The sequence below is a fragment of the Mobula hypostoma genome, chromosome 1 (genome assembly GCF_963921235.1).
Source record: "Mobula hypostoma chromosome 1, sMobHyp1.1, whole genome shotgun sequence".
Taxonomy (NCBI): Eukaryota; Metazoa; Chordata; class Chondrichthyes; order Myliobatiformes; family Myliobatidae; genus Mobula; species Mobula hypostoma.
In genome coordinates, this window is record NC_086097.1 from 175,808,091 (window position 1) to 175,820,343 (window position 12,253).

Here is a 12,253-nt window from a genome sequence, read left to right on the forward strand (position 1 = left end):
TATGCTGTAACAGGTTTTTAATAATTTGTTAATGTATTGTGGATGTGCTTGGAAAGCTCAGTATTTGTAGGCCATTGACAACTGTTCTGATAAAAGATCATTGATCTGAAATGTTAACCTTTTATCTCTATAGATGCTGCCTGACCTGAGCATCTTCAGCATTTTCTGTTTCTGTTTCAGATTTTCAGCATTTGCAGTATTTTTCTTTTTGATTTAAAGTATTTTAATGGTCAATGTTTTTAACACTAGCCTTATTAGAAATAGAACTTATTTTGTTACTCAAATTGATATCTCAGCACTTATTATTTTACTTTTACTACCTCATTGTACTGTTGTAATAAATTAATCTGTGTGAATGGTATGCACTGCAAGTTTTTCACTGTACCTCGGTGCATGTGACTATTTACCAGCTGCCATTAATATGAACTTGTTCCAGGGCAATGGTTGTTAAACTAAGTAGCCACATAATTCCTTGTAAATTAATTTATTCCTTCATTAGTGTGCAAAGAAATTGCAGCCCAGCCAGATTTTGCTTAGAATAAATTGGGTTTTTTAAAACACAATTGAAAATCGTAATCCAACTTTTTCATGTTTTGTATTGGGCACTTTTTTTTTTAAAGCTTCAGTTACAATTGTTAAATACACTGATTCTAACGTGAGAAACTTCAATACTTCATACTTAAATAAATGAAGTATGTCATTTATTATTTCCCGTATTTCATTTTGCAGAGTTCTTTATGCAGGATACAATGTGACGAGACCAGAAGGAGATCTGGGAAAGTACAAATCTATACCTCACCATCATCGAGGGGAGGTACAGTTCTTAGGCAGGCAAGTATTCAACGTGCAGGCGTTTTCACATTTGAGATGTAGAGTTGCTATTATGTCTACTGGGGTAATTGAGGTGACGAATAAAGGACTGAACATATTATATTTGAATGTAAGTAGTATATGAAATAAGATAGATGTTCTTGTAGCACAGTTGAAATTAGTAGGTATGACTTTGTGGGCTGAAAAATGAGGTAATCGTGAGACAGTGTAAAGCATTGGACAGACCGCGCATGGAGTATTGTGAACTGTTTTGTGCTCCTTGCCTCAAAGAATATGCTGGCACTGGAGAGGGTACAGAAGATTTTCATGAGAATGATCCCGGGAATGAAAGGGTTAATGTACGAGCAGTATTTGACTGTTCTGGGCCTGTATTTACTGGAGATGACATTGAAACTTACTAAATATTGAGAGGTCTAGATAGAGTGGACATGGAGAGAATGTTCCCTTTAGTGGAGGAAGTCTAGAACCGTGAGGCACAGCCTCAGAGTACAAGAGTGTCCCTTTTGAACAGGAATGAGGAGGAATTTCTTTAGCCAGAGAGTGGTGAATCTGTGGAAGTTATGGCCTCCACAGTTGTCTGTGGCAAAGTCATTGGTATATTTAGAAACATAGACACATAGAAAACCTACAGCACAATACAGGCCCTTCGGCCCACAAAGCTGTGCCAAACGTGTCCTTACCTGAGAAATTACCAAGGGTTACCCATAGCCCTCTATTTTTATGAGCTCCGTAGACCTGTCCAGGAGTCTCTTAAAAGACCCTATCATATCCGCCTCCACCACCGTTGCCGGCAGCCCATTCCACGCACTCACCACTCTCTGTGTTTAAAAAAAAACAACTACTTACCCCTGACATCTCCTCTGTACCTACTTCCAAGCACCTAAAAACTGTTCCCTCTCATGCTAGCCATTTCAGCCCTGGGAAAAGCCCTCTGACTATCCACACGATCAATGCTTCTCATCATCTTTATACACCTCTCATCCTCCGTTGCTCCAAGGAAAAAAGGCGGAGTTTATTCAACCTATTCTCATAAGGCACGCTCCTAATCCAGGCAACATCCTTGTATATCTCCTCTGCACCCTTTCTATGGTTTCCACATCCTTCCTATAGTGAGGCGACCAGAACTGAGCACAGTACTCCAAGTAGGGTCTGACCAGGGTCCTATATAGCTGCAACATTACCTCTCAAATTAAAGTGGAGTTTGTGAGGTTATAGGGAAAAGGCAGGAAAATGGGATTGAGAGCGATAACAAATCAACCATGATGGAAAGGTGAAGCAGGGTGTAATGGGCCAAATGTCCTAATTCTGCTCCTATGTCTTATGGTCTGAGTTCACAGGTCAGAGCTTAACATCCAAGCATACACATAGCATTGAAAGTACAGGCAGATGTGCAGAGGGAGTGAGTGGAAAAAAATATATAAATCAAATCCTTAGAAGTGCCATAGGATCAGAAGATGTAGAATTCTTGCAAGGGTAAAAAAATACCCTGATGAGAGTTTTATATAGTCCTCCAAACGGTAACTAGAGTGTGGGGTACAGATTACAATGGGAAACAGCAAAGGCATGTAAAAAGGGTAATATTATGATAGTCATGGGAATTTCAATATGCCATGACATTAGCCGGGAGGATGTGGAATCGATATGGGTAGAGCTGTATAACACTAAGGGGCAGAAGATGCTGGTGGGAGTTGTGTACAGGCCACCTAACAGTAGTAGTGAGGTTGGGGATGGTATTAAACAGGAAATTAAAAATGTGTGCAATAAAGGAACAGCAGTTATAATGGGTGACTTCAATCTACATATAGATTGGGTGAACCAAATTGGTAAGGGTGCTGAGGAAGAGGATTGCTTGGAATGTATGCAGGATGGTTTTTTTGAACCAACATATTGAGGAACCAACTAGAGAGCAGGCTATTCTGGACTGGGTTTTGAGCAATGAGGAAGGGTTAATTAGCAATCTTGTCGTGAGAGGCCCCTTGGGTAAGAGTGACCATAATATGGTGGAATTCTTCATTAAGATGGAGAGTGACATAGTTAATTCAGAAACAAAGGTTCTGAACTTAAAGAAGGGTAACTTTGAAGGTATGAGACGTGAATTAGCTAAGATAGACTGGCAAATGACACTTAAAGGGTTGACGGTGGATATGCAATGGCAAGCATTTAAAGATCGCATGGATGAACTACAACAATTGTTCATCCCAGTTTGGCAAAAGAATAAATCAGGGAAGGTAGTGCACTGTGGCTAACAAGGGAAATTAGGGATAGTATCAATTCCAAAGAAGAAGCATACAAATTAGCCAGAAAAAGTGGTTCACTGGGAGAAATTCAGAGTCCAGCAGAGGAGGACAAAGTGCTTAATTAGGAAGGGGAAAAAAGATTATGAGAAAAAACTGGCAGGGAACATAAAAAGTGACTGTAAAAGCTTTTATAGATATGTGAAAAGAAAAAGATTGGTTAAGATGAATGTAGGTCCCCTACAGACAGAAACAGGTGAATTGATTATGGGGAGCAAGGACATGGCAGACGAATTGAATAACTACTTTGGTTCTGTCTTCACTAAGGAGGACATAAATAATCTTCCGGAAATAGTAGGGGACAGAGGGTCCAGTGAGCTGGAGGAACTGAAGGAAATATATGTTTGTAGGGAAGTACATGGTGTTGGGTAAATTAAAGGCAGATAAATCCCCAGGGCCAGATGGTCTGCATCCCAGAGTGCTTAAGGAAGTAGCCCAAGAAATAGTGGATGCATTAGTGATAATTTTTCAAAACTTTTTAGATTCTGGACTAGTTCCTGAGGATTGGAGGGTGGCTAATGTAACCCCACTTTTTAAAAAAGGAGGGAGAGAGAAACCGGGGAATTATAGACCGGCTAGCCTAACATTGGTGGTGGGGAAAATGCTAGAGTCAGTTATCAAAGATGTGATAACAGCACATTTGGAAAGCGGTGAAATCATCGGACAAAGTCAGCATGGATTTGTGAAAAGAAAATCATGTCTGACGAATCTCATAGAATTTTTTGAGGATGTGACTAGTAGAGTGGATAGGGGAGAACCAGTGGATGTGGTATATTTGGATTTTCAAAAGGCTTTTGACAAGGTCCCACACAGGAGATTAGTGTGCAAACTTAAAACACATGGTATTGGGGGTAAGGTATTGATGTGGATAGAGAATTGGTTGGCAGACAGGAAGCAAAGAGTGGGAATAAACAGGACCTTTTCAGAATGGCAGGCAGTGACTAGTGGGGTACCGCAAGGCTCAGTGCTGGGACCCCAGTTGTTCACAATATATATTAATGACTTGGATGAGGGAATTAAATGCAGCATCTCCAAGTTTGCGGATGACACGAAGCTGGGCGGCAGTGTTAACTGGGAGGAGGATGCTAAGAGGATGCAGGGTGACTTGGATAGGTTAGGTGAGTGGGCAAATTCATGGCAGATGCAATTTAATGTGGATATATGTGAGGTTATCCACTTTGGTGGCAAAAACAGGAAAACAGATTATTATCTGAATGGTGGTCGATTAGGAAAAGGGGAGGTGCAACGAGACCCGGGTGTCATTATACACCAGTCATTGAAAGTGGGCATGCAGTGAAAAAGGCGAATGGTATGCTGGCATTCATAGCAAGAGGGTTTGAGTACAGGAGCAGGGAGGTACTACTGCAGTTGTACAAGGCCTTGGTGAGACCACACCTGGAGTATTGTGTGCAGTTTTGGTCCCCTAATCTGAGGAAAGACATCCTTGCCATAGAGGGAGTACAAAGAAGGTTCACCAGATTGATTCCTGGGATGGCAGGACTTTCATATGATGAAAGACTGGATCGACTAGGCTTATACTCGTTGGAATTTAGAAGATTGAGGAGGGATCTTATTGAAACGTATAAAATCCTAAAGGGATTGGACAAGCTAGATGCAGGAAGATTGTTCCCGATGTTGGGGAAGTCCAGAACGAGGGGTCACAGTTTGAGGATAAAGGGGAAGCCTTTTAGGACCGAGATGAGGAAAAACTTCTTCACACAGAGAGTGGTGAACCTGTGGAATTCTCTGCCACAGGAAACAGTTGAGGCCAGTTCATTGGCTATATTTAAGAGGGAGTTAGATATGTCCCTTGTGGCTAAAGGGATCGGGGGTATGGAGGGAAGGCTGGTACAGGGTTCTGAGTTGGATGATCAGCCATGATCATACTGAATGGCGGTGCAGGCTCGAAGGGCCGAATGGCCTACTCCTGCACCTATTTTCTATGTTTCTGTAAGATGGGGAAAATAACGTTGGTGCTGGATTCCAAGAGAAGGAATTTGTAGAATGTCTACGAGATGGCTTTGAGGGCAGCTTGTGGTTAAGCTTACTAAGGAAATGACAATTCTGGATTGGGGGTTGTATAATGAGCCAGATTTGATTAGAGCACTTAAGGTAAAGGAACCCTAAGGGTAAATAATCATAATATAGAGTCTGAGAGGCAGAAGCTAAAATCAGATGTATCGGTGTTATTATGGAGTAAAGGGAATTATAGAGACAGGAGTGAGGGGCTGGCCAAAGTTGATTTGAAGGGGACATCTGCATGGATGAGTAAGAGCAGCAATGGCTGCAGCTTCTGGGAGCATTTGGAAGATGCAGGATCAGTTCATCCCAAAGAAGCAGCAGCAGCATTCTAAAGGAAAGGATATGGCAACTGTCGCTGACAAGGGAAGTCAAAGACAGCATAAAAGCAAAAGAAAGGGCATACAATATAGCAAAAATTACTGGATGCTGGAGGATTAGAAAGCTTTTATAAACCAAGAGAAAGTGATTTAAAAAAACAATAGAGGAAAAAGATAAAATATGAAAGTCAAGCTAACCAGTAATATAAAAGAAGATGGGAAGTGTTTCTTTTAGGTAAGTAGTAAGAGAAGTGAGAGTGTATTTTGGACCACTGGAAAATAATGCTGGAGAGGTAGTAATGGACTACACCGCAAGGTTTTGAAAAAGTTAGCTGAGAGATTGTGGAGGCACTGCTAGTGATCTTCCAAGAATCAATAGACTCTGGAATGGTTCCAGAGGACTGGAAAATTGTAAGAAGGGACAGAGGCAAAAAACAGGAAGTTAATAGGCCAGTTAGCCTGACTTCAGTGGTTGGCGAGATGTTGGGAACCAATTATTAAGGATGAGGTAATGGGGTACTTGGACATATGATAAAATAGGCTTAAATCAGCATGGTTTCCTTGAAAGGAAATCTTGCCTGACAAATCTGTTGGAATTCTTTGAGGAAATAACTGGCAGGATAGACAATGGAGAGTCACTAGATGTTTATTTGGATTTTCAAAAGGTCTTTGACTAGGTGCCACACATGAGACTGCCAAACAAGATAATCATCCATAATATTACAGGGAAGATACTAGCATGGGCAGAAGATTGGCTGATAGGTAGGAGGCAAAGCGTGGGAATAAGGGGGGGCTTTTTTGGTTGGCAGCCAGTGGCTAGCGGTGTTCTGCAGGGATTGATGTTGGGACTGTTTCTTTTAAATTATGTCAATGATCTGGATGGTGGAATTGATGACCTTGTGGCCAGGTTTGCCAATCATACGAAGATAGATGGAGGGGCAGACAATGTTCAGGAAGGAGGGAGTCTGCAGAAGGACTGGAACAGATTAGGAGAATGGGCTAAGAAATGGCAAATGGAATACAGTGCAGGGAAGAATATTGTGTTCATTCTGGTTGCCTTGTTTTTGGAAGGAGGTGAAAGCTTTAGGGAGCGTGCCAAGGAGATTTACCTGAATGCTGCATGGATTAGTGATCGTGTCTTATGAGGAAAGGTTGTGCAAGGAGTTTGGAGTGAAGGAGGTGACTTGATAGAGGTGAATAAGAAATTAAGAGACATAGAGACAGCCTGCACTTTTTTCCTAAAGCATCATAAGCTAATATGAGAGGGCATAATTTTAAGGTGATTGGAGAAAAGTATGGAGGGGATGTCAGGTGGTGGTAGTAGAGGCAGGTACATTAGGGACATTTAGATAGGCACATGGATGAATGAAAAATGGGTGGTTATGTGGGAAGGAAAGATTAGATTGATCTTGGAATAGGTTAAAAGGTTGGCAAAATGTGCGCCAAAGAACCTATGCTGTTCTGTTCTATGTTTGGTTTTTGTTTGAACTTGAAAGCTAGTTTACAAGTGCAGTGGAGATTTCCCCAATATTTACATAGAACATAGAAATTGACAGCACATTATAGGCCTATTGGCCCACAATGTTGTGCTGACCATGTAACCTACTCTAGAAATTGCCTAGAATTTCCCTACCTCATAGCCCTCTATTTTTCTAATCTCCATGTACCTATCTGAGAGTCTCTTAAAAGACTCCATTATATCCGCCTCTACCACTGTCGTTGGTAGTCATCATAATATTTATGTGGGATGCTGGTATTTGGGGTTTTTATAGGTAGATTAAAAATGACAGGATTTAATTCTTTAAAGCAGTTTAAGAAAAGGGGCAATAGCTTAGTTCAATATTGAGCTGCTATGCTGGGGTAGATGGGGGTGCATGGGAAAAACTTTTCAATGATTAGACGGCTGATAACAAAACAGATTTAAAATGATTACCAAAAGAAAATTGAATCATGAAGGGTCTCAGTCCAAAATGTTGGCTTTTCATTGCTCTCTATAGATACTACCTGAACTGGTGAGTTACTTGAGCAATTTGTGTGTCTTACTCTAGATTTCCAGCATCTGCAAAATCTCTTGTGGTTTTGAATTATGAAGATTTTCTTTCTGTTTAATGAGTTGGGATACTGTAGATAGTGGGTGGTGGAAGCAGAGTCATAAGGTACTTGGTCAAAGGTACTGGAAAATGAGAAATATTGAAGCATCTTGAAAATGTGGGATTAATTGGAAAGTTCCTTCAGAGCTTGTATAAACCTTTTGCACTATCATCTGATTGGTTGTCTCTCTTTGGTTTGCCTCACTGCTCATTTAATTATTCCCATGTCTTTTTTTCCTTGGCAGATATAAATTGTTGAGGTACTCTAAAGAACGCCAACCCCTGGATGGGTTGAACAACTTAAAGTATACTCCAAATATAACTCTCCACTTCTTGTACAAAAACATCACTGTGAACCTTACACCAGAGTTGGCCCCCGTGGCTGAGGATTAAAGAGGATGAGACCACCCTGAATTTTGACAGCTTCCCTGGAATATTGAATTTCAGCATACTTTGTTCTGGCGGTTCAGTGAAAGGCTTTTGAGGGTCTTGAGAAACTGCCAAAGCACCTCGGATGTGATTTTTTAATGACGGCTCAAGTCCTGAAGTTTGAACAGCTGATTGTTATCTGCATGTGTGTGCACTAGCTTTGCTAATGAGTTTATCATGCGTTTCGACAGAAAGCACCCCAAATCATTCAGAAATCAAGAGGTGCATACAGCAGGGCCGCTCATTATTAGGTCCTGCCATTCTTGTATTAGCTTTCTTGTCATGGTCAGCTGTTCCTGTACAAAGTTATTAATGCCAATGGAATTCCCATTTGTAGGTGTTGTATAACCTATTGTAATTTTTAGCTAAAATGAAGGCTTGTGGTCTACTTCAATTAATGCTATGGATTTGTAAATATACTGTAAAATTGTGCACTTTGCCACTCCTTTTTTATACTGTTGAACTAATGCATTTGTGATGTTCCTTTTAAAAAGGAAGTATGTATATGTATGTATTTAACTTGGCATGCAAGATCAAAATGTATATAGTCTAAGACACATCATTTACTTTCCCTATGGAATAGTGGAAAGAATTCCAGTATAATATTTGGCCTCTGGTAGCTATTAATTTACCTGGTTACAGTAGCAGTTTATATTACTAAATCACATGATCTAGTTATGACCCAAATACTTTTGAAAGTAATATTAGTTTAGCCTGAGATTAATTTCAGAATGGAATGGTGCTCTCCAAGGCGTTTAGTAAATGGGTAACTGCTTACAAAAGTCAAAATATGAGAGATGTGTGTTTTTTAAATCTCTTTAAAGCAGTTGAAAATAAACTAGTAGCTAAACTGAGATGTTATCTTGTAGGGTTTTGTGTGTGCAGACACTTCAGAAACTACTGACTGTTACCAGTTGCCTGAGTAATTCTATAGCCACTATGCTCATCTGACTCTTAAAGCAGTGGCACATCCGTTACCCTGTGGATTTCCTGCATGTTTTCAAGTTTGCTATTTGTAAGATCGCAATCCTCAGATTCAGATGTGGAATTTGAGACCCTGTTTTCTGATTTTTTTTTTTGTTAACCTTGCAAAGGAAGCATTATAAAATATAGTGTATGCCAATAGATATAAAAGCATGGGTCAAAGCCGAGTAGCTAGGTACAAGTTTTTAAAATGTATTCCTTTGGACCATTGTATATATGCCAGTAACACTGAAAAAACAGATTATTCTGTGAATATAGATTTTGGTAATGTTCTGTTCTTTTGATTTTTTAAAAATTGTGATTTATAGGTGATCTTTAAAAATCTGCAGTTACATTGATTTTAATCTGATGGGATGTTGATGTAATTGCTAGACTTCAACACCAAGGGAAGAAAGCATCTTTGCTCTTCAAAGAAGATTATTTGTTTTCTAATTTAATTTGGTTCAAAATGGGCTGTTTCGCTGAGTAGACTGAAAAGGGATTCCTCATTTGTGGACTACAGTTCTTTAGTTGTGGATGAGCCTGGTATTGTTTATTTTTTTCATTGTACATTTGCAGATCTTTTCTCTATAACTTTTCATAATTGCCACTAACCACAGTTGGGAACTTCAGCTCTTTTGGCTTGAGTTGTGTATTACTTCTGAATGTATTTGAAGTGTATAAACCAAGTACCTTGTAAGGCATACAAAATATTTTGCCACAAATAGTAAGGGAGAATAGTTTTGTATATGGAAATGTAGGAAGTCTTAAGACACATCATTTACTTTCCCTACGATGTAGTGGAAAAAATTCCAGTACAGTATATTATCTGGGTCTCTGGTAGTTATAAACTTTATCTGGTTACAGTAGGGATTTGTATTACTATATTACAAACCAGTTATGACTTGGAAAATAAAGTGCGCTTCAAAAATACAAATGATTCAACAGAAACGATGCCCTTGCAGTAAATTTGGATGATGTCATCCAGCAAAGAGGGAGAGAAACATTTGAGGTGACAGCATCAAACATAGCGAGTTGCTGTTACTAATGACCACCTCCTGGCCATTATGTTAGTTGATGTACATTTTCCCTACTGATTGCCTTAATCATTTTCTGTTCAGTATATGCTTAAGTGAACCATTAAAGCACTGAAGAGTGGGATCCAGAAGAATTATTCTGAAATTATATGGGGAAAAAATGCGCTAATCTTATTGAGCTTGTTGAGTTTTGTTTAATCCAGCCAAAGTTAACCTAGAGTTTGAAGTTCCAGCAGTGATTCCGGATCAGTTTTGATTTGAATTTTACCTATTTTTTGGGTTTCTTGTCTGTACTCTCCATTCCCTTCCATTGCTTCCTTTCAAGTGACTTTAGGCATAGTAACACACTGGTTAAATCTCTGGAGTTAAAATCCCAGACCATAATCTATAGAGATCTCTTGGCAGCTGGGAAATTTAAATTCGACCAACGTGTTGAAATAAAGCCAATCTTAGGACTAGCAACTCCCATGTTGTCCTTAAAAGCTGATTTGATTTATTAAGGCATTACAAAGTATGAAATCTAACATCTTTGTAACACGCATTCCAGGTCTACCAGTATGATTGATTCTTAATTCTCTTTTCGGTTCTGGGATAATTTGAGGATGTGTATCAAAATGCTGGTGTGAATGGTAATGTTCACATTCTTGAATGAATGAAAGTAAAAATGTTCAAATTTTCTCAGAGGGTAAGCATGGAATATAGAGTGACTGCCACTGTTGTAGAATACAATGCATATTAATCCCACCAACAATCAGCCTGCTTCAGCTTCTAAGGAATACTTTTCATAACTTATAATAACCTGGCATTGTAATTTTTTTAGTAGATCTTCTGTTTGTATGTGCTTCTGCAAACTTTGTTCCTTCAAGCGGGAAGAGACTGCAAAGTATTTTGCTTCTCAAAGGAAATGAAGTATGAAATTTTTAAATTAATATATCTAATCATATCCAAAACAGATATTCTCCCTTCCCAGTAATAATTCTGTACATTTACTAGGACATTTGTTAAGCAATGGACAACAAATTTGACAAGATCTCAACTCTTTGGAATGTAGGATTCTCCTACAATAGGGAGTAGTCAGGGTGTCATTTCTGAGGCGTTCTTTCCCTTTTAGAGCAGAAGGAACAGGGACGGGTGAATTCGATCTGATTATCATCCTGCCTGGTGAGTTAAAGATGTATGGAGGTCTGATGATGTGATGTATGCAATTGGTTTATGCCTCTGATTAAAAGCCATGTCATTATATTAAATTAATGACTAAAACAAGACTTGAAATTTAACTACTTACTAACTGCAATATCCAACCACTATTAATTAAACCAAATATGTGCAAAGTTAGTGCTATTATTTTGCTGCCTAATTTAGCTTTGAAATTGCACTTTGTCTAGTCATACATTTGGTTAAAATTCACTGAAAGGAATGTCAGGTTATCCAAAGAATTAATATCTGAAATCTAGTTGGTTCTATTTTTAAAAAAAAAGTAAAATGAAACCTTCATGCAGGATGCGTCCTAATTTTTGAAATTTTAACCTTGTAAAACTTGACCAACAATGTACATTTTAATTTAACCCTCATGTATCTGCTTTTATTTTTCAATATTAACTGAAAGTATTGTGCACTTTAACTTTTATCTATACATTATCTATAATATATTTGATATATATTTAAATCTATATGTATTGGATTTTAAATTGGAGGGGTGTAAACTTCATTTCAAAACTTAAAAACCTGTAATAGTGGCAGAAATTGTTTTCTGTTCAAAAGTTCATGTTGCTAATCATAATACATTTATGTAAGATGTTGTAAATCACATTTACTTTCAAAAAACATTATGAAGTTAATTTATAGGCAAAATTGATTGTAGTATGCTGCAGGAGGAATGAAAAGGCATGCTAATTTGTACATTGCACAGTCACCTAATTGTTTAAGTATCTATTTAGCAATGTTTTTGGTAATATTTGTACATTTTGTATCATTTTATGAGAATAAACAATACCAGCCACTAACCTTTATGTGTGTCTCTACCTTGGTTTTAAAGCAAGTGTCCTTGCACTGCGGTGTTCAGTAGTATTTGAAGTAGAAAGTTGGAACAACAATGAACTAGGATTCCAGATTTTACATAAAGCAATTTAGGTTAGCATCCTTGGTAAAATAATCACATCTAATATAAATTGGCAGAAGTTTTAAAAAAAACTGTGCCTTTAAGTAATGAGAACATACTGAAGAAAAACTCCCTTATGGGTGTCTGCAGAGATAAAGAATAAAAGGACTAG

At 38.5% G+C, this 12,253-nt stretch overlaps 1 protein-coding gene across 1 annotated transcript in view; it reads left to right on the top strand.

Annotated features, from left to right (window-relative positions):
• Positions 1 to 12,158, top strand: part of b4galt6 (UDP-Gal:betaGlcNAc beta 1,4- galactosyltransferase, polypeptide 6) — a 109,209-nt gene extending 97,051 nt beyond the window's left edge. Inside the window, exons 8-9 of the mRNA XM_063060157.1 lie at positions 730 to 831; positions 7,800 to 12,158. Of these exons, the coding sequence (XP_062916227.1) occupies positions 730 to 831; positions 7,800 to 7,947 (250 nt within the window). The 3' untranslated portion in view covers positions 7,948 to 12,158. The remainder of the gene's footprint in view (positions 1 to 729; positions 832 to 7,799) is intronic.
• The last annotated feature ends 95 nt before the right edge of the window (positions 12,159 to 12,253 follow it).